The sequence below is a fragment of the Protomyctophum bolini genome, assembly GCF_963924005.1.
Source record: "Protomyctophum bolini genome assembly, chromosome: 2".
Classification (NCBI taxonomy): Eukaryota; Metazoa; Chordata; class Actinopteri; order Myctophiformes; family Myctophidae; genus Protomyctophum; species Protomyctophum bolini.
In genome coordinates this window covers 31,174,298-31,197,490 of record NC_137863.1, presented here as the reverse complement: position 1 = coordinate 31,197,490, position 23,193 = coordinate 31,174,298, and the positions used below count along the sequence as shown (strand labels likewise).

General features: G+C 43.5%; 1 protein-coding gene across 1 annotated transcript in view; it reads left to right on the top strand.

Annotated features, from left to right (window-relative positions):
• The window catches only part of LOC308333906 (A-type voltage-gated potassium channel KCND3-like), a gene marked incomplete at both ends in the record, with an annotated part of 109,982 nt that extends 92,328 nt beyond the window's left edge, over positions 1-17,654 (top strand). The window contains 4 exons of the mRNA XM_080790429.1: positions 8,208-8,309; positions 16,361-16,453; positions 16,595-16,890; positions 17,426-17,654. Of these exons, the coding sequence (XP_080646555.1) occupies positions 8,208-8,309; positions 16,361-16,453; positions 16,595-16,890; positions 17,426-17,654 (720 nt within the window). The remainder of the gene's footprint in view (positions 1-8,207; positions 8,310-16,360; positions 16,454-16,594; positions 16,891-17,425) is intronic.
• Positions 17,655-23,193: the final 5,539 nt, after the last annotated feature.

Genomic DNA, 23,193 nt, shown 5'->3' with positions numbered 1-23,193 from the left:
ACATTCAACCCTATACATTTCGGCCATTTCGGTTCATTTTCAATTCCGTACTTTTACTTGTAAGGAAGTAGTTCTAAATTGCAGTATTGGTACTTTTACTTAAGTAAAACAATTGAGTACTCTTTCCACCACTGCCTGGCAGCTGTATACAGTCAACCCTGCAGCCGTGGGAAGGGTGATGTCATGTTCCCAGACGGGTCATCAAGACCTGTGCTGATGCCGAAGGCCTGGGGAGAGAGTACGTTCTGCACTCCGTCCGTGTGTGCGTCCGTCCGTCCGTCCGTCCGTGTACAGCTAATCTCCGGCACCGTTGGCCCGGTTGATGCCAAACTGTGCACACATACTCCCGCGGATGCCAACGACGAACCTCTGTCACAAACTTTCCACAATGGCCTGTTCTAGCGCCACCATGAGGCCGATTTTAGCAAAAGACATTTCTTTATATTACTCGTACAGATTTCTTCCATTCATCACGCAAATCGCTACACACTATCTCTACAGTCATGTGATCAATACAGACCTGTCCGCTTCCCCATATTTCATACCCAATCGCTAAGATTGCCTTCCAAAGTTTGCAGGATTTGTCCATTTCCAACAAAATGCCTCAAATCAATAACACATCGTGCGATTTCTGTGAAATTATGCACACACATTCCCACTAGGCAGAGGAAGAAATGCCACATCTGCCGGTTATAGCACCACCATGAGGCCGATTTTGGTAAAACACATTTCTGTACATATTTTATCCATACATCACGCAAATCGGTATACACTATCTCTATATAGTAATGAGATCAACACACATCTGTCCACTTTCCCATATTCCATCCTGATTGGCTAAGATTGCCTTCCAAACTTTGTATGATTTGAACCAAATGCCTCAAATCATTAACACAGCGTGTGATTTCCGTGCAATTATGCACACACATTTCCACCAGGCAGAGGACGAAATGCAACTTAAATGTTTACACCTATAACTGCACCGATCTGTGTACAACTTTGTATGTGCACTACTACACATTATGAATACATTGTTATATTAAATTTATTTTTATTTTCAGGCGACTTATTGTATTGTACAAAAAAAATAAAAACATGTTCATATTACTGTTGTTTTTGGCAGCAAATTTAGATTTTAGTTTTAGTCATAGTCTCTTGAATAGTTTTCATTTAGTTTTAGTCACATTTTAGTCACCTGGAATGTTTTAGTCTAGTTTTAGTCGACTAAATATCAGTTTCCGAGATCCGAGATCATCTAGTGGAGTATTATTATTATTCAAGTATTTTTATTTAAGTTTTTTTGAACATAAGACAGGACAGGTACAAGACAGATACCGGACAAACCAACAACAACAACAACAACACCAGTACTCAACATTCATGTAAAAATATATATTATATTATATATATTATATTATTGTCTGAAATACAATGTAAAACAAAACCCTCCAAATTGTACATTTATGACCTCAACAATAACTGAAATAAAGTATAAAGCAAAATACATTAAATAAAAATAAAAATACAAAAGGAAAAGGAAAAAAGGGGGGGGGGGGTGGCCAATGGTTATGTAGAAAATACTACCGCAAAGTAGGTTAGGAACGGTTGCCAGATGCCCCTGATCGTATATTTAAGTTCTTCGAGCTTGAGATGTGACATAACATCCTCCACCCAATGTTTGTGAGATGGCGGCGCTGCTTTTTTCCAATTAAATAGTATCAGGCGTCTGGCAAGTAAGGAGGAGAATGCTATAGCTTCAGCCTGTTGAGTTGGTATTTGTATTCCCTCTGGAGGTGCACCAAACAGCGCCGTTATTGGATTGGGATCTATGGTTGAGTTACAGATATACGAGAAGGTATTAAATATCTCTGTCCAAAATGTAGTCAATCTGGGACACGACCAAAACATGTGGCTATTAGGCTAAGCGTAGCAGACTCCTGACCACACCTGGCACAGGCTGGATCTGAGTCTGGATAGAACGTGATCTAGTGGAGTAGAAGTAAAAGTATTGTTAATTGGAAATACTACACAAAATTGTACTTAAGTGGAGTACTTAAACTTAGTTACTTTCCACCACTGCAGACAGGCACATTTAGGGTTCCAGCAGCTCAGCTAGATATCTAGGTGCCAGGCCGTTAAGAGCTTTAAAAGTTAACAACTTCATTCTTAAAATCAAAAGTCTAAAGGTTATTGGGCAGCCAGTGCAGTGCAGCTACAGTACCGGGGTTGTTGGTTATGTGTCCTCTAATCTCCTAGTCCCAGCAATGAGTCTGGCAGCCGCATTCTGCACAAAAAGGCCGGAGGTGTATGGATCCCTCGCTGAGACTTGAGTGGAGGGCGTCACAGTATAGTCTGGGCCAGATGGAATAAGGGCATGGACAACTTTATGAAGGTTAGGGGTATAGAAAGTACTGGTACATGTGCCAACTCTACGAACCCAGTTTGTATTTGTTGTTTTTTTCGGAGCCTCGAGACAGAGGTCAGAATCCAGAAGTACACCAGGAAAGAAAAGTACACCCACGTGTTCTGTGGACTGGCATGACTGATTGGAGAGTCAAGACAGTCGTGTATAGGTGGACTCTGGTGGAACGGGAGAATATCTGATTTGTAATTCATGACTTACACTGTCTAGAGAGAGACAGAGCGTGGGGGGTCGGTACTTGAAGATCTCCGAAGTCTTCACGGCCCAGGCATTTTCAGAGCATTATAATGATCAATCAATCGATTGGGTTCAAGGCTTGGATCAATGGAACGTAACATAGTGAGCTTAGGCTATGCTTCAAGTTCCTATTTATTGGAAAAGTCATTTTTCAGGTTTTTAAATGTTTTATATTCAATGTTAAATTGACATCTTAGTGTCTTGGCAATTATTTGGGGGCCCAGTCGTAATATCCTCATGCACTGGGCCACGAGGTTGCAGGACTAGAGTTTGGGAACCGTTGCATTGAAGAGAGAGCAGTGTTGTTTTTGTCGACTAAAACTAAGTTCGTCGACTACCTTTTTTCACTGACGAAAACGAAATGGAAACTAGATGAAAACTAAGCTACGATGACTAAAACTAAGACTAAATATACTGACAATTTCATCAACAGATAAAAACTAGACTAAAATGTTAGGAAGGGACTAGTGGACAAGAGATCCAGTATAAGTCATTTTACAATTAGTTGCATGCTGAAAATAGCAGATCTACAAGCTCACAACACATCGCAGCTACAAGCACACAACGCGTCGCAGCGCGACGCGTTGTGAGCTTGTAGATCGTCTATTTTCAGCAAAGACAGTCATTACAACGGCATCAAGGCCCGCCAAAATACATTTTAGTCGAACTGTAGATTTAGTCGACTAAAGTCCTATGATATTTAGTGGACTAAAACTAGACTAACACTAAAACATTCCAGGTGACTTAAAATATGGATAAAACTAAATTAAAACTATTCAAGAGACTAGGACTGAAACTAAAATCAAAACTTGCTGCCAAAAACAACACTGAGAGACTGAGAGAATGTAGCGTAGACGTAGATCACATTTTCACATTTCATCACCTTGTTTTACGTCTCCTCCTTTCCACTCTCACTTCCTCTCTGCTCCTCCTTTCCTCTCTCCCCCTATATACATTTAAAATACATTCAGCCCTATATACATTTAAAATACATTCAGCCCTATATACATTTAAAATACATTCAGCCCTATATACATTTAAAATACATTCAGCCCCTATATACATTTAAAATACATTCAGCCCTATATACATTTAAAATACATTCAGCCCCTATATACATTTAAATACATTCAGCCCCATACACATTTAAAATACATTCAGCCCCTATACACATTTAAAATACATTCAGCCCCTATACACATTTAAAATACATTCAGCCCCTATATACATTTAAAATACATTCAGCCCCTATATACATTTAAATACATTCAGCCCCTATATACATTTAAATACATTCAGCCCCTATATACATTTAAATACATTCAGCCCCTATATACATTTAAAATACATTCAGCCCCTATATACATTTACATACATTCAGCCCCTATATACATTTACATACATTCAGCCCCTATATACATTTAAATACATTCAGCCCCATATACATTTAAATACATTCAGCCCCATATACATTTAAATACATTCAGCCCCTATATACATTTAAATACATTCAGCCCCTATATACATTTAAATACATTCAGCCCCTATATACATTTAAATACATTCAGCCCCTATATACATTTAAATACATTCAGCCCCTATATACATTTAAAATACATTCAGCCCCTATATACATTTAAATACATTCAGCCCCTATATACATTTAAATACATTCAGCCCCTATATACATTTAAATACATTCAGCCCCTATATAAATTTATACATTTCACTGTGAGCTTATAGTTCGGCTATTTAAATATGTTTTATACATTTTATACATAATTGGAGAACTTGTGAAATGGGACATCCTGCATGAGAATTGTACTTTAATATATTTGAAGTACATTTGGGGGAAAAAATCTCTTTCCACCACTGCTCTCGTGCTCCGCCCTCTCTCGTTCCTCCTCCACCTCTCCTCATCCGTCTTCGTTATGCCATAATGGCGGGCTGCTCCGGGCTCCCATTACAATTAGGCTGCCACCTGGGGACTCTGGTGTACAACAAGGTCTCCTCATCTATCTGTCTCAGTCTCTCGCAGTCAGAGAATAGAAAGCACAGGAACCTCAATTAGATGTGATATTAATGTAGTCCTATCCTGCAACTGACCACATTATCACACACACCTGCTCTTCATTAGGCCTACAAGTTCAAGGTTACTGCGGGTATATGAAGAGGAATGAATCATATAGCCATAACATAACCTCTGTGTGTGTGTGTGTGTGTGTGTGTGTGTGTGTGTGTGTGTGTGTGTGTGTGTGTGTGTGTGTGTGTGTGTGTGTGTGTGTGTGTGTGTGTGTGTGTGTGTGTGTGTGTGTGTGTGTGCGCGCGAATAAGGATATTACAAATATTTGTCATTGTTCTGATCCCCATGAGCAAAATGGTAATTTTCTGGGGTGAAAATAATGTTTTGAGTTATAGGCTTACTGTTCTGAATAGATTTAGGTTGGGGAGAGGATTATTAGGCACATGATCTTCATGTTTGTCTCTGTAAATATCACCCGTCTGCTTGGTGATAACCTCCTGGATCACCTGAGGAGGAGATACCTGCAGCAGGAAGTCTACTCAGTGGTGGAAAGTAACTAAGTACATGTTCTTAACACTTGAGGGTCTGTGGGGTCTTTCAGAAGGTTCCCCTTCCATGACTTTTCCTAAATATTCGATTCAAATCATCTCTGTTCTTTTTTCATCTGGAACATTTTATAAATATGAATTTAGGCATACTTATACTATCTCTGCCTGGGGTCAAACTGACTCCTGGCATCACCCTTTCTCCCCCATGGGGCTCGGGAGTGAACTTCACACCTCCAGACAGCCCGTTGTTCAAAGTAGTGGATATTTAAAAGACAAATGGCTCTACCCCGCAGGGGGGAGAAGGGAGTGTCTGGAGCTTCAAGGGGAGACAGTAGCCAATGACATTGCATGGGGGGGGGGGAAGGTCATTTTGACCTGAAGTCAGCTTGTGTCTTTTCAACCTATCTTCATATAATTGGTCCTCACTAATGTTCATGACAACACAGCACCAGTACTTTCTACTCCGTCTGTGTCTCATAGGAGGGCTGTGGACAGTTCAGAAACAACTCTGTCTCATAGGAGGGCCGTGGGCAGTTCAGAAACGACTCTGTGTCTCATATAATGGCTGTGGGCAGTTCAGAAATCACTCTGTCTCATAGGAGGGCTGTGGGCAGTTCAGAAACCACTATGTGTCCCATAGGAGGGCCGTGGGCAGTTCAGAAACCAGTCTGTGTCTCATAGGAAGGCTGTTGGCAGTTCAGAAACCGCTGTGTCTCATAGGAGGGCCATAGGCAGTTCAGAAACCACTCTGTGTCTCATAGGAGGGCTGTGGGCAGTTCAGGAACCACTAGGTGTCTCATAGGAGGGCAGTTCAGAAACCACTCTGTCTCGTGGTTGTGGGCAGTTAAGAAACAACTCTGTGTCTCATAGGAGGGCCGTGGGCAGTTCAGAAACCACTGTGTCTCAGGAGGGCCGTGGGCAGTTCAGAAACCACTATGTGTCTCATAGGAGGGCTGTTTGCAGTTCAGAAACCACTCTGTGTCTCATAGGAGGGCTGTTTGCAGTTCAGAAACCACTCTGTGTCTCATAGGAGGGCCGTGGGCAGTTCAGGAACCACTATGTGTCTCATAGGAGGGCTGTTTGCAGTTCAGAAACCACTCTGTGTCTCATAGGAGGGCCGTGGGCAGTTCAGGAACCACTATGTGTCTCATAGGAGGGCTGTTTGCAGTTCAGAAACCACTCTGTGTCTCATAGGAGGGCTGTTTGCAGTTCAGAAACCACTATGTGTCTCATAGGAGGGCTGTTTGCAGTTCAGAAATCACTCTGTGTCTCATAGGAGGGCCATGGGCAGTTCAGAAACCACTCTGTGTCTCATAGGAGGGCTGTTTGCAGTTCAGAAACCACTCTGTGTCTCATAGGAGGGCCGTGGGCAGTTCAGAAACCACTCTGTCTCGTGGTTGTGGGCAGTTCAGAAACAACTCTGTCTCGTGGTTGTGGGCAGTTCAGAAACTACTCTGTCTCAAGGCTGTGGGCAGTTCAGAAACCTGTCTTCAAGCAACAACAGCCCCCACCTCGCTGTTAACCCGGAAATGAAACGGAGGAGCATAGAGTGAGAGTGGACGGATGGCACAGGTTAGGTGTGCTTATGCTGCCACGGGCATCCAAATAATTAAGTACAGTACTTACTTTCCACCACTGCTGAGGTCACAGTGGTAATGGGACACACATAAAGAGAGAAATGGCAGGTTTACAGCGGAAGATTTGAGAACTCAATCAAAGAGTAGAAGTGAAACGCCAGTCAGCGCAATCTTCATAATTGATAAATGCAAACAGAACAGAATTATTGCGAACGCAGTGAGCATGACTTACTATGAGACCTAGCAGATCATGTCTGTGTGTGTGTCTGTGTGTCTGTCTGTCCCGCTATCCAAATATGGAGTGTGTTGCATCAGCAATCACTCAGCTCCATATATGGGCACAAAAGGGGCCAGGTCCACATATACAGTAACAGCGGGACAGACACACAGACAGACAGACATGATCTTCAGGGTCTCAGCTGCGTTCGCTTCCCACGTTTGCGCGTCTTACTGGTTTTTATTATAAAATAAATTCAATATATATATACCGTATATTAGTTTTTCATGGAGCACGAGCCCTAGCCCGGCCTGTGTAATTAGCATACATTTTAGGCCCGGCCCGAAAATGTCGGATCAGTTCTGGCAGAATTTGAGAACCCAAACTTTGGCGCTACATATACTGAAAATAGGTGAAGGTCACAGCCCGTTGCTGTGTGAGTGATGCGTTGTGTGCTCATTTTTTAAAATATGTACTTTGTCATTTGTATGTGTTACTGGGTTTAGCATATCGATGTGATTGGTGATCAGGTGATCAGCTTGTATAACTAAGACTATGTAGCCCTGATATGTGGGGCTTGTATTCATTCATTCATTCATTCAGTGTAATACAGAGCCTGAACCTGACAAGTATATATGTCATTCTTATTACCAGTGGTTTTCAACCAGTGGTCCGGGGACCACAAGTGGTCCTTGAGGGGGTCCCAGGTGGTCACCAGCTAAATGATGGAGAGTTGGTAACCAAATGGACCCTTATAGATATTTAAATCTTGAGAGTGTAAAATGAAACTAAATGGACCTGTAAGGGTCCATTTAGTTTCATTGTATGCTCCCAAGAGTTAAATTATTGTTATTACTTAATTTTCAAGAATCTACACAATTAGAAAATGTAGAAGAATTGTTATTTTGAGCAACGTTTGCCTCTTATCTCTCCTAAATACAGCATGGAAATGTGGACAAAAACAAAACAAATCTTCAGTTTTGGGTCTGAGAGACTAAACCTCATGGTCCGTGGCTAAAGTGCAGAATAAATAGTGGGCCCTGGTATAAACATTGTTGAAAACCACTGTAGTACATTATATTCTTTCAAACACTTGTGAATAGTGAATACTCGTCCAGTGTCCACCACCACTGCTACATAGGCTGACGTTGACTTCTTCTTCTTCCTCCCGTTGCATGCGCAGAAAGCCAGACTGTGCAGGATACGAGTGGCCAAGACGGGCAGCTCCAACGCCTTCCTCCAGAGCAAACGCAGCGGAGTTCTCAACGACCTCCTGGAGCTCACGGTGAGACACAGACCACCACCAGCTATAGGGCTGTCACCATTACACATATTTAACGACCTCCTGGAGCTCACGGTGAGACACAGACCACCACCAGCTATAGGGCTGTCACCATTACACATATTTAACCTCCTGGAGCTCACGGTGAGACACAGACCACCGCCAGCTATAGGGCTGTCACCATTACACACATTTAACCTCCTGGAGCTCACGGTGAGACACAGACCACCACCAGCTATAGGGCTGTTACCATTACACATATTTAACCTCCTGGAGCTCACGGTGAGACACAGACCACCGCCAGCTATAGGGCTGTCACCATTACACACATTTAACCTCCTGGAGCTCACGGTGAGACACAGACCACCACCAGCTATAGGGCTGTTACCATTACACATATTTAACCTCCTGGAGCTCACGGTGAGACACAGACCACCGCCAGCTATAGGGCTGTCACCATTACACATATTTAACCTCCTGGAGCTCACGGTGAGACACAGACCACCACCAGCTATAGGGCTGTTACCATTACACATATTTAACCTCCTGGAGCTCACGGTGAGACACAGACCACCGCCAGCTATAGGGCTGTCACCATTACACACATTTAACCTCCTGGAGCTCACGGTGAGACACAGACCACCACCAGCTATAGGGCTGTTACCATTACACATATTTAACCTCCTGGAGCTCACGGTGAGACACAGACCACCGCCAGCTATAGGGCTGTCACCATTACACATATTTAACCTCCTGGAGCTCACGGTGAGACACAGACCACCGCCAGCTATAGGGCTGTCACCATTACACATATTTAACCTCCTGGAGCTCACGGTGAGACACAGACCACCGCCAGCTATAGGGCTGTCACCATTACACATATTTAACCTCCTGGAGCTCACGGTGAGACACAGACCACCGCCAGCTATAGGGCTGTCACCATTACACATATTTAACCTCCTGGAGCTCACGGTGAGACACAGACCACCGCCAGCTATAGGGCTGTCACCATTACACATATTTAACCCATTTAGACCTGAGGACCTACAAATGCCTTCTAAATCCTGACAGTTTTCTGAAAGACTTTCTATGTCAGTCGTTCTCAAACATGTTCATGTCAAGGACCCCCAAAACATTATTTTGTATAATAATTTCAATCAAATAGTGCCAATTACTTTTGCACCACTAGTAACTAAAAACGATTAGGCATTTGTAATTTCCTGAGGTCATCCAACTGAAGGCTTGTTCACAGTCACACATATACCCAGCCTGGCCATATGGTCACAATCAACGCTGGCTTGTTTGACATGCCGAGTCCCTCCTAGTCCCACAGCCAGGTCACTCATGGTGATAGTTCAGCACTCGGTGGCACTTGTGGTGATCGGATATAGTTACTGCCATATCAGCCCAAGGGCTGTTAAGTTATAACTGATACCAGTTATTGCACTTTTAATAACTTCCCTCACCCAGGGCAACAAAAAAAAAGCCTGGGGATGAGATAAAGTGCTTCATGTACAGTACAGCACTACTTTGTCAGTGTAAGATTCTGCTAAATAGCCGAGAGGTGTCTTTTGTTTTGGCATGGCTTTGTAGGAAGAAGAGTGGCATCCAACTATTTGTGGCATCCAACTATTTGTGGCATCCAACTATTGGTGTTGTGGCGCTGAGATGTAGTGCATGTGAGTGGGTGGCTGGCCTATCACAGCTGTGTTTTGAGATGTAGTGCATGTGAGTGGGTGGCTGGCCTATCACAGCTGTGTTTTGAGATGTAGTGCATGTGAGTGGGTGGCTGGCCTATCACAGCTGTGTTTTGAGATGTAGTGCATGTGAGTGGGTGGCTGGCCTATCACAGCTGTGTTTTGAGATGTAGTGCATGTGAGTGGGTGGCTGGCCTATCACAGCTGTGTTTTGAGATGTAGTGCATGTGAGTGGGTGGCTGGCCTATCACAGCTGTGTTTTGAGATGTAGTGCATGTGAGTGGGTGGCTGGCCTATCACAGCTGTGTTTTGAGATGTAGTGCATGTGAGTGGGTGGCTGGCCTATCACAGCTGTGTTTTGAGATGTAGTGCATGTGAGTGGGTGGCTGGCCTATCACAGCTGTGTTTTGCTGCGTGGGGATGGGCATGTGAGCTAGCCGTTAAGGGCCCTGTGTTGCGTGTGGACAGTTGTGTAGGTTAGTGTGTGTGGTGTAGCCGAACTGGGTGGTGAGAACATGAGGGGGATGTTGCACAGCAATCGGTGACCCCTACATTAAGCTGTGTCCTTCCCAACATGCAGTGCGGGGGCTAATGCGAGGCTAGGTGTGTGTTTTGGGGTAAATGTATTAAATGTGGGTATTACACTTTGCGTGGGTCAGGCGCGCACATTTGTGCAGGATCGGAGGGTGTTTTTTTACGAGGTCCCGGGAGGCTGGCCGTGCTCCGTGGCGTGTGATCGGGTCCATGGGAGGCTGGCCGTGCTCCGTGGCGTGTGATCGGGTCCCGGGAGGCTGGCTGTCCTCCGTGGCGTGTGATCGGGTCCATGGGAGGCTGGCCGTGCTCCGTGGCGTGTGATCGTGTCCATGGGAGGCTGGCCGTGCTCCGTGGCGTGTGATCGGGTCCCCGGGAGGCTGGCCGTGCTCCGTGGCGTGTGATCGGGTCCCCGGGAGGCTGGCCGTGCTCCGTGGCGTGTGATCGGGTCCATGGGAGGCTGGCCGTGCTCCGTGGCGTGTGATCGGGTCCCCGGGAGGCTGGCCGTGCTCCGTGGCGTGTGATCGGGTCCATGGGAGGCTGGCCGTGCTCCGTGGCGTGTGATCGGGTCCATGGGAGGCTGGCCGTGCTCCGTGGCGTGTGATCGGGTCCATGGGAGGCTGGCCGTGCTCCGTGGCGTGTGATCGGGTCCATGGGAGGCTGGCCGTGCTCCGTGGCGTGTGATCGGGTCCATGGGAGGCTGGCCGTGCTCCGTGGCGTGTGATCGGGTCCATGGGAGGCTGGCCGTGCTCCGTGGCGTGTGATCGTGTCCATGGAAGTGTGCAGCAGTGTTGCTCGTGACGAGCAGGTTTTCTCTTGTAATATTAGATAAGTCATCTATGTGAAATTGGAAAAGTATATACACACCGTCCCCAAGACTCCATTAACCAAACTCTGTCCGTCCTCTTGAGGAAGCAATGTATACACTATACAGTTATACGTTTCTTCTCTTCTCCACACTTTGTAGATGCAGTTCTTTTTCATTATGCCGTGGATTACCTACGGCTCTTTCCGTTTGCCGTTTACTTCCTCGAGTATTCAGATTTCTATATACTCTTAATATGCATCACCACGGGATCACCACTCTCTCTCACACAGTCAGTAAAAAAATAAATACAAATCCATTCGGATCGAATCCAGTCCGGTACTGAAAGCTCATGGGTGTCTGGGATTGATTAGAATTACCATATACATGCCATCTGTAGAGCGCTGAGAGACCCTGAGCCTGGCTGTCAGTGTATGAGATGATGAGGCTGGCAGTGCAGGCACATCAAATCACACTGGTGTCACCAGCGCTGTCACTCGCTCGGTTCTCTCCTGAGTGGGTCTGTTTTGTGTCAAAAATGACTGGCTCACTCGTAGAGAACATTCCGGGGGAAATCTGGGAAACGCCAACATTGATTTTTTTTATCTAGCTACAGACTCTGTCAGGTATTACGATAAAGAGGTACCACTTACCCTTAGTGCAGAAGGTCACTTTAACTATTAGCCTTGTTAGACTTAAGGACCATAGAGGATTAGTAGTGTTTTACTAAAGGGATTAATGGTACGATAGATAGATAGATAGATAGATAGATAGATAGATAGATAGATAGATAGATAGATAGATAGATAGATAGATAGACTGTGAAAGCACACAATGCGATGCAACAAAGCAATACAGACAGACAGACAGAAGAATACAAATGTACAAATAAATAAAGTCAATAGGTAGTATAGGTATTAGTACAGTACAGTGATTAGGAATAGGGTATGTGTATGCTGCATCTATCTGTACAGTGTATCCTGTATTTATGCTCTAGACATGCTATATATTAATACTTAATCATTCATCATTCATCATTAATATAATAATAATAATAATCATCATCATTGGCAACCAGTAGAGCAAGTAGGTTGCAGCACATTTTGTTTAACAACCGTTTCTTGTGCACATTGACAGGGTTAATCAAACTTGAGAGATCGCAACAACATAAATACATATATAAAATAAAATAAAGTATACCCTGTGAAACCGTGATCAGTAAAGTTGATTCTGGAAGAGAAAAATAAAAAGTTGTCTGGATTGATTGTGACATTCTCTTGCTACATTGAGACGTCAGGGACAGCTGGGACAGGGTCATACGGACTAAATCAATCATGCGGTACATCAAAAGACCCAATCTCCGAACACACAAGCTTTTTTTGTGAGGAATTCTCCCCAATGGCAGACCTTCGACAACAAATAAAGGAAAACATGGAGACACCAGAGTGTTCTCTCATCCTGCTGAGTTCAGTTTGTGTGCATTGCGTTCATGCAACTTGCATTGTTCCTGACTTAACTCTAGCTAGAGGAAAAAACTTTTTTTTAAAATCCAAAATGACTTAATACCACAGGCAGACTCTAGAGCATGTCTGAAATAAATGTGAGAGCTGAAATTTACATGTAAATGCTTAAACATAGGTGTAATCTTACCGTCCACAGAAGTGAACCTTTCAAGCCTGTTTTCTAAACTCTCCGTTTTCTGCAAGACATTACTCTATAAGCCATATCTCCAAAACTGGTGGGTCAAACTGAACAACCAATGTCAATTTTAAGCTATGATTCCCTGCTTTCATAATGACATGAAAAAAACTAAAAATCCAATGGCAGTCCCTCAGCCAAATTTGCTCACATAATTCAAATAGGCGTATATGGAGATCTGTTTGTCCAGAACAGCCGATCCAACAGATATGCCACAGATAGACGGCATAGCCGCATATATCTAAATGACGGAGCGGTTACGCAAAGACCCGCCCCACAGCACTGTTTGCAATTTACTTGTGCGAGTTATAAGTATTTTTTTGTTGAATCTTTCATGACAAAGTTGTACAGTATGTATATCCATAACATAAACAAGCAGCACGCTAGCAAACAATTCACTAATTCTTTGTTTCAATCATTTTTGTTATTATTATTTTTCACAATTATATTACCTGATCATCTTCTTCTTAAATACACTAGTTGAAACTCTATACCGTCATGCATACATCTGTCGCGCAAATTACCAAAACATTAGAAAGTAGGCTAGTCCGCGTTGTATCAGATTGTGAAAATATAATAATAATAATAATAAATCAATTTGAAAAATGTATTAGATTAAATTTGTAACTCAATTACAATGCTTAGATGACCCGCCCCATACATCCCATCCACTTTGCACTATAGTCATCGCTCTGGTATCTGATGGCTGATAGATCGAAACGAGATGAAAGAGAAGCTAGCCCTATGTGGATGGAGAAAAGCACAAGTTGGTTATTGCCATAAATGGCTGCACAATTTACATATAGAGGCTCAAATAACAGCACAATAACGGTGTGAAAGACAGAGACATGGAGAGAGAGAGCTAGAGATTGTCTTATCTTTCGGTTCCCACAAGAAAGGGGCATATTTTTAAGCTGTGATTAAATCGCATAAAAAAAAACTTGTATCATTTGACAGCCCTAATAATAACTCAAATACACTAACAGTGCTTAGTGCTAGCAGTACTGTTTACCTACTGTAATGACATGCCCAAAATCGGTACGCCAGTTTAATCCATTTTAATCCGGGAAGCCGGGAACCCCTTTTGTTGTTTATGTTATAATTTAGCTATTGAAAAACAGAAGATCTACAAGCTTGTAGGTCTGCTATTTTTGAAAAATCTTGAAAATGTGGCCGCAAATCTTTGAATATGTACTCTTTCAGAGTGAACGTTTTTAAATGTTTAACTCTTTTCTTCTGGGGGGGGTCCCTGGAAGAACATATTGGTGGGAGTCTGCGGCCAAATTCAGATCATTCTTATACAGCGATCTGTTTCTATTTTAATATTTCCCCACAATCTCCACATCAAAAACAAATCCTCGACCGTACAAAGCCTCAATGTTACGATTTACTGAATTCAAAACGGTAGTATGTCATTTCCCTTAATTACAAATGAATGCTTCAGCAAGGGGAAATTGCTTTGTAAACTTGTGCAAATTGCACAAAGCAAGGCGGATAACGATGGCATTAGCCCAAAAATGTGACATGCCCAATGCACAAAATAAGCAATCAGATTCAAAGAACCAATCTCAGACTTGAGTGAGTGCATATGGATCTCTATTCATTAAAGCTGAGAAAAATGAATAAAAATGTTCTTTGCAGCATCTAGTACAGTCAGGCAGTCACTGAGCATACTGCTAAGGTTACTGAATGGACTATTCAGTGGCCCGGGGCCGTAGACATTACTGATAATGATGACTTAAAGCTGCTATAAGCAATATATGTCAAAACTTTAATGACCTTTTATTTTGTTGGTATTCAGACAGCCAGCAATGGGTAAAACACTCCCCAAACAAATATAGTCTCTGTGACACATCTAGGGGCCGCAATCTGCATTCAAAGATGTCCCTAGAAGCTTTGTCATTGGTCGGAAAAAAGCTGGTCGCAATGACTAACCAATCGGGAAGCAGACAGGCAAATCGACCAATGGGAAAATCTTTGAATGCAGATTGTGGCCCCTAGATGTGTCACAGATGTGGGAGCGTTTTACCCATTGCTGGCTGTCTGAATACCAATTTTCTTTTGTCATATTATTGCTTATAGCAGCTTTAATTATACTTTGTTCAGAACCTTTAGCTACAGTATATATAAGTTAACCTTAAGCTACAGTATATATAACCTAATTGCATAGCAAATATTTTGGTGCAAACGGTAGTCCCCAAGACTCCATTAACCAAACTCTGTCCGTCCTCTTGAGGAAGCAATGTATACACTATACAGTTATACGTTTCTTCTCTTCTCCACACTTTGTAGATGCAGTTCTTTTTCATTATGCCGTGGATTACCTACGGCTCTTTCCGTTTGCCGTTTACTTCCTCGAGTATTCAGATTTCTATATACTCTTAATATGCATTGGCTTAAACCTCACATAACACATCACCACGGGATCACCACTCTCTCTCACACAGTCAGTAATATAAGCTACAGTAGCTACAGTATATATAACCTAATTGCATAGCAAATATTTTGGGTGCAAACGGTAGCCATTGGTCTGTATAGAATTGAAGTAAGGCTTGAATTCTCCAGCTCAGTGGCCTTGTCGTTAGAGTGGCTGCCCTGAGACTGAGAGGTCGAGGGTTCAATCCCCAGCCGGGTAATAGCCAGGCAAAGCCTCTGAAAAGTGAGACCCAGTGCCTCCCTACTTGGTACTCAACATCAAGGGTTCCATTGGGGGCAGCAAATTTGATTGGATTGGAGTTTTGGCAGCACATTTTTATTATAGTTTTAGTCATTGTCTCTTGAATAGTTTTGTGGTACCAGAGATAGAAATTCCATTAAATTGGGGGTCCGTAGCATAATGCGTGTGAAACTGGGGGTCCATGAAATAAATATGTTTCGGAATCACTGTTAGAGCCGTAAAAATCCCTTATCGGGGTCACTGGCATACGTTTTCAAATGGGGGGGGGGGGGGTCCGTGGCATAATTAATGTTGATTTGGGGGTCCTTGACACGAAAAAGTTTTTAACTTTTAGGAGCAGTAGGTGTCATTATTACGGCACCTGGGGAGCCGTTAGAAGTTTAGGTACCTTGCTCAGGGACACTGACACAAACCACTGTTGACCCTCCAGTTCCCAGAAGGGCTCTCCACCCACTGAGGAGAATGACTGTGGGACTACACCATTAATGTCATCTTTTAATAAGCCTAAGACATATAGTGGCTAAATTGTCGTATGTGCACCTGTGCGTGCGTGTGTGTGTGTGTGTGTGTGTGTGTGTGTGTGTGTGCGTGCGTGCGTGCGTGCGTGCGTGCGCGCGCGCGTGCGTGCGTGCGTGCGTGCGTGCAGGGTACAGAGGTGGATGAACAGAAGCTGGGTAGGACCATATCGCTGATAGAATGCCAACACCACCACCTACTGCACTGTCTGGAGAAGACAACCGTGAGTCCACTTGAACTGTCAATCGCAGTCATTGTAACGATTTATTCATTTACTAATTTTATTCATGTATTTCTTTTATGTACTTACAACACAGTCCATTTAGGCCCACTTTTCACTGTGTGTGTGTGCGTCCTTCTCCAGGCCCATGAGTTTGTTGACGAGCAGATATACTACGAGCAGAACTGCCTGGAGACGTCCCTGCAGAGGTACACGGAGAGCCCCTCCGTGTCCAGCCAGGACAGCTCCTTTGGCGCCACCTGCTGCTGCTGCTGTACCCAGCGGGTCAAGAGCACCGTGGCTCTGCCCGACACCAGCAGCGCAGCGACGGCGCTGCCCCCTGCAGGCCGCCCCGGAGACACCACCGCCCAGCCGGGTCCCCTGCAGGAGCTGAGTGCCATCCACATACAGTGTGGTGAGCTGCCATCGCGAACTGCCAGGTGAAAAGACAACCTATAATTAAGGCAGTGGTTCTCAAACCCAAGGACCCCCAGTTCGGTATGCCGCCCTTAGCCCTCCCTCTGTCCATGGAAGCGCCATGTTTCCTTGGAATAATGTGAGCTTGTTGTAGATCGGCTATTTTCAAATGGCCGAAATGTACATAATATGTACAGCCCTATTATATATTATAGGGCTGAAGTGGGTAATGCATGTTTTGTAATGGTAATCAAAATCTACAAAGTAACTAGTAAAGTAAAGTTTTCAAATAATTGCAGTGGAGTAAAAGTACAATATTTGCCTCTGAGATGAGTGTAGTAGAAGTAAAAGTACTGAAAATTGGCCAAAAAAAAGCAATAAACAATACCTCAAAATTGTACTTAAGTACAGTAAATGCACTTAGTTACTTTAGTTTACACCACTGAATGATACTAAATTAAAAGAGTTTAATACCCAGAATCATCTGTGATATTCCATTGCATACTCTCTCTCTCTCTCTCTCTCTCTCCCCCCCCCCCCCCCCCCCCCATACCCCAGTCGCTCCAGTCTCAACTTGAAGACCGATGACGTCAGCAGGATCAACTGCAAGGGCAGACAGATCACCACGGCCATAATCAGCCTCCCAACTCCCCCCGCCTTAAGCCTCCACGAGCCCCCCCAACGGAGACCCCCGCGTCCCCCGGGAGGATGCCCCCCGACCACGCCGAGCGTCCGCACCACCGCTAGCTCGGCTAGCGTCAGCATCGTCAAAGTGTCCGCTCTGTGAGGCCGTGGCCCGACCGATGTGACTCAACCCATCAGGAACAAAGAAGAACGAATGGAGGGAAGCAACAGGAGAAAGGACAGCAGAGGGAAGCGCGCTGCTCTGCCTTGAACGGACCGGTGGGGGTCCCTGTCTCAGGGAGGGGGACGCGTGGGGGTCCCTGTCTCAGGGAGGGGGACGGGTGGGGGTCCCTGTCTCAGGGAGGGGGACGGGTGGGGGTCCCTGTCTCAGGGAGGGGGACGTGGGCAGGCCCACGGTACTGGGATGACACCCAAATACGTGAACTGAGTGACGATCTTGCACTTTGTTGTGTTTCTATATAATAGACATGAACAGAATAGCTCTGTTTGTAACGGTTTGTTGTAGGAAAGAAGACGGATTTAAACACAGAAGGTGAGCAAGTATCAGAAGATACTGTCTGCGAAACGGATCTTCTATGTACTTAAAAGGAAATTTGAACAAAGACTCAGTCAATAACAGACCGCGTTAACTTGAGTTTGATTGGTCCTGTGTGTTGTGTTGTTTGTCAGTAACTATTTTGATGTGGGCGGGGAAAGAATGGAAATAATATAATTTTTAGATATCTTCATGGCATCATTTGAAGAGCCATGTCAGTTGATGCTGATGTCAATGCCACACACAGTTTGTGTGTGTGTGTGTGTGTGTGTGTGTGTGTGTGTGTGTGTGTGTGTGTGTGTGTGTGTGTGTGTGTGTGTGTGTGTGTGTGTGTGTGTGTGTGTGTGTGTGTGTGTGTGTGTGTGTGTGTGTGTGTGTAAATGCTTCATGTTTACCTGCCTGTATACATACAATCATCATAGTCCCAGTCAGTGGTGGAAAAAGTACTCACATTTGTTACTTCAAAAAAAGTATCAATACTGCAATTTAGAAATAAAAAAGTCCGGAATTCTAAATGCATTTGGGTAAAAGTACAAAAGTTAAAGACATTGAATGTAGGACCGAAGTGTATGTTTTGTAATAATAATCAAAATCCACAAAGTAAGTAGTAACTAAAGTTTTCAAGGAAATGTAGTGGAGTTAAAGTTTGAAGTAGACGTAATTGGAAATCAGAAATACTCAAGTAAAGTACAAATACCTCAAAATGGTACTTAAGTACAGTAATAAAGTCAAGTAAACTTAACCCATTTTGGACGGGGAACCCCTTTTGGTGTTTGAAGGATTATGTTATACTTTAGCCATTAATAAATAGCAGATCTACATCTTGTAGATCTGCTATTTTTGAAAAATCAATCTGACTCAGGTCTATGGGTTAAGTTACGTTCCACCACTGGTCCACATGCAGTTCCATTCCATACTGTCCACCCACTCTGTGAAACTGTGAGTCTGCCTTGGCACTGTGCTTTCAGATAGTAAAGACTTTTATACTGACGTATGGTGAGGCAGTGGTTCTCGGCCAGAGACAACTTATGGTTGCCGTGAGTATATGATGTGATTTATGACATGCAGAATATATTTTTTACAATATACAAATACACGATCATGACAATTATTTTGCAGGGAATGCTTTATGTAATAATGGCTGCTCTTTAGGTAGAGTGCAGAGAGCCCATGGTGAAATAGGATGAATGTCAACAGGAAGTGAAAAAGTGTGACCTGCGTGTGTAATTTGTCACACACCGAGAAGGTTGAGGACCACTGTGACAACAAGCGGCTATGATTATGTTCACTTTCAATTTAGTGTGGTTAAAAAGGTCCAAAATCTAAAGGTAATGTATGGCCTCATCGAAACATGCATAGTTAATCTGAAAATCCATTATTTTCTAATAAATGTTCAGTGGAGCATAAAGTAGGCTTAACCTAAATGAACTATTGGGATATAATGTGTTTAGATTCAAATTAGCCCCGGAGATACGCCAACATTGATATTCATTTAAACCAAATAATTGAAAGTGAACTGCTTAAACCGTATAGAGATTAATATGTGTTTCGCTGTTTTCAAGTTATTTTAGTTTTTTGTTGTACATGTTGTTGAAAGAATTTACTGACCATGATACTGACGTGATACTGACCATGATACTGACGTGATACTGACCACGATACTGACTAAAGTCATACGATTTGTCACACATGTTACCGCAGTGAAATTTGTTCTCTGTATTTTACCCATCTCTTTGAGCGGTGAGCCACAGCCAAGGAATCATTTGATTAGTTGATTTGATGCCCCAATCCAACCCATTGGTGCCAAGCACGGAGGCATTCCCTCTTTTTGAAACACTTGCCCTCGATATACGCGTTCATGCGAGGCTGCGCCATATTAAGTGTCGTCCGAAACCAAGCAGCCTTGAGTGGAAGTGGCTTATGAATACCTCAAGAGCGAGTCTGTGCCGATCTAGACTCCATTGCCTTGTGCAGCCCTGCTCTGTGTCCGCATGGAAACAGCGATCTACAAATGTAAGTACCACCACAAATAAATGATAAATAAACTGCTCCTAAACAATCTTCATCTGATGCAGAATAGACAGCACTCCAACTGATGTTCACTCTTTATTTACCCCACTGTGAAAAACTATAAATGAAACTACACAAACAAAATAACTTTTAACACCATGGATGTATATGACATGTCCTTTTTGACAGGCACGCTGTATTTCCTTTTAAATGTCCATATTAATGAAATCCACATGTCACACAAACATACACGATGCAATGCAATATAACTGTACAAACAAAATAACAGGTAACACAATTGCATGATGGTAACCATGGCAACGAATGGTGTCTGTTTCCTGTTTCTGCACAAGGAGGGCGAGTGTATTTTTATACCCAGCACCCTAATCAAGGTAACTTGATTCAGCTGGAGGGGCACTTCCTGACGAGGGAACCTCCCGAGAGCACTTCAAGTTAAGGGACTGGTTTCGAAAAGGGCCATTGGGTCCCATTTTTACAGTCTTTGGTATGACCCGGCCGGGGATTGAACCCCCAACCTCCCAGTTTCAGGGCGGACACTCTAACCACAAGGCCACTGTCTGGTCCATGATACTGACATTATGCTGACCATGATACTGACGTGATACTGACCATGTTAATGACCATGATACTGACGTGATACTGACCACAATACTGACATGATACTGTAACCACAGTGCAGTACATTATAAATGTATACCTGCTATTGTATTGTTGCTCATTGGAAATTCATAGGTTGTCTGGACTCTGGAATCATTTGTGACTACTTGCCAAGGTGTGCTGGCAAGTGGTTAATCTAAAAAAAAGGAACAATCAATGTTTTTTTGTTTATGTTTTTACTTGAATGTGAGCTAATTTCACTTCATGTTTTTTTCAATAATAATGAAGAACCAATTTTTGTTCCAAGGTTTTTGTTCGCAGTTTTTTTGTTGCAGTTTTCTGTGGTATTGTTGTTTTGTGTTGCCTTTGTGAGTTTTGTCTGAAGAAATAAAATCACACCCGTGTGAAGTGAGTGGTGCAACTCCGTGTGGGGGTCCCCGGGGGGTCTCCGGAAGTTCCAGACCCACAGGACCACAGCCAGGGTGCGAGCCGCCCCACATCCGAAACGGTAGAGAAATGAGAGTTACCATGTGGGTGTCTCTGGGGGTCCCCGGGGAGTCCCTGGGGGGGCCCCGGAACATCCAGACCCACAGGAACGCGCCCAGGGGGCCAGGCCGATTTCCGGCGAGCCGCCCCATGTCCGAAACGGTTGAGAAATGACAGGGTTACCGTGTCGGGGTCCCTCTACTGTACCCTCTACTGTACTGTCCTGGCACACCCGAAATCATCATAATATATACAGTTAATATGTGCGTGTGTTTGTGTGTGTGTTAGGTTGCGCACAGGTGGTGAAAAACAACCATGCTGTTTTCGTGCTCATACCCACCCTTTTCGTGCTCATACCCACCCAGGCACCCACACACACAGCTCCGTAAGGGAGTGGTTGCACCACTCAAAAATCAGACCGGGGTCTGAAGTGAGTGGTGCAACAGTGCCCCCTGTTGGTACTCTAAACATAGGGACAAGGTACTCTAAACATAGCTAGGGACATTGCTGTTCCTTGGAGTGGTTGCACCAAAAGATGAAACATTTTGTCCCGACATCGTCAGTTTTTCATTCGCTATATATGATCAACAAACTGGTAGTATGACAATTGGTTATATAGAAAATATATACAAACTGGTCCGTCATTCTTTTATGTCATCACGGTATCTGCTGAATATGAACAACAGGGACGTGCAGAGAGTATTAGAGGGGCTGCAATCCCATAAGAGGGCACTTTTGGACATAAATAGCGAAAATAGCTATTTTCAGGGCGCAAACCCTCTCTTTATCTACTGGAGATGCGGTGTACGACATGGATTTCTAAACAAATTTGTTCAACGCAAAATGCTGCATTCAAGTTCAGGAGACTTCATGGGGGGGAAAAAAGCAATTCTCCTGAATGCTGCCATTCCGGTATGGCATGGAAAGGAAAGGAGTGGCATTTGCATTTCTTTCACCATAGGAGATGCTGCGTTCGTGGCCTGGAAAAGACAGTTTTTTTTACAGACGGGTAAATGGGCAGGGGCTGAAGCCCCCTTTGATGTCTATGTGTGCACGTCCCTGATGAACAATATGTCCCTTTAAGAGTGTTTCTAGCTCATTGATGTTCAGAATTGGCACCATGGTATTTTTCGTACCGGTACTTGTGAATTTGACAGGGCTATTTACAACATTTTACGTCACACTTCAAATGATTACTGAAGAATGCACAATGCGTCCCATTATGTTCACACTCAATCAACTTTAAGGGATATTTCACTTTATAAACAAAACTTCTGGGGGTCATTTTCAGCTGAAGTGGTTTTATAATAATAATCAAAATCTACAAAATAGATACAGTAGTAACAAAGGTTTTCAAATAAATGTAGTGCCGTTAATGTATAATATTTGCCTTTGAGTTGTAGTGGAGTAGAAGTAAAAGTACTACTGAATATTGGAAATAATCCAGTAAAAGTTTTTTATAAAAAGAAAGAAAGAACAGTACGGCCTAGAACACTAAACACGTGTGATTTTCACGACGATTATATTTTTGTACTTTTCATAATGTTGCTAATGTCTGAGGTGGGTGGGTCTTTCAGTACCTTCATGATGCTCAGTGACGACATATAGAATGTAGGTTTGCTTCCCTGCTCACATTGCTGTTTTTTTTCCTCCAGGCAGATGTTTATGTTTAGTGATAATGTGATAGAGAAAAATCCCATGCACCCACAATGGACTTTTTTTTCTTTCACTGGACCATTCTCACATGTCCTAGGAATGGGTGGACCAAAGGAAAAGTTCCCAAATTAATTTCTGTTCTTTTCTTTAAAATAATATGCACATTTTCACAGATGCCCCCCTATGATAGCCCCCCCCCCCCCCATGATTGATGAGAGTTGCTCAAGTTGCCATGTATTGCTGTACTGAATATATTTTGATGAGAAATATTTTTTATGGAATATTTTACATTGGGTAAAATATACCCGTGTTTAGTGATGGTGTAACAAAAAAATATGTTTAGTGTTCTAGGTTTAAGTAAATGTACTGTACGGTA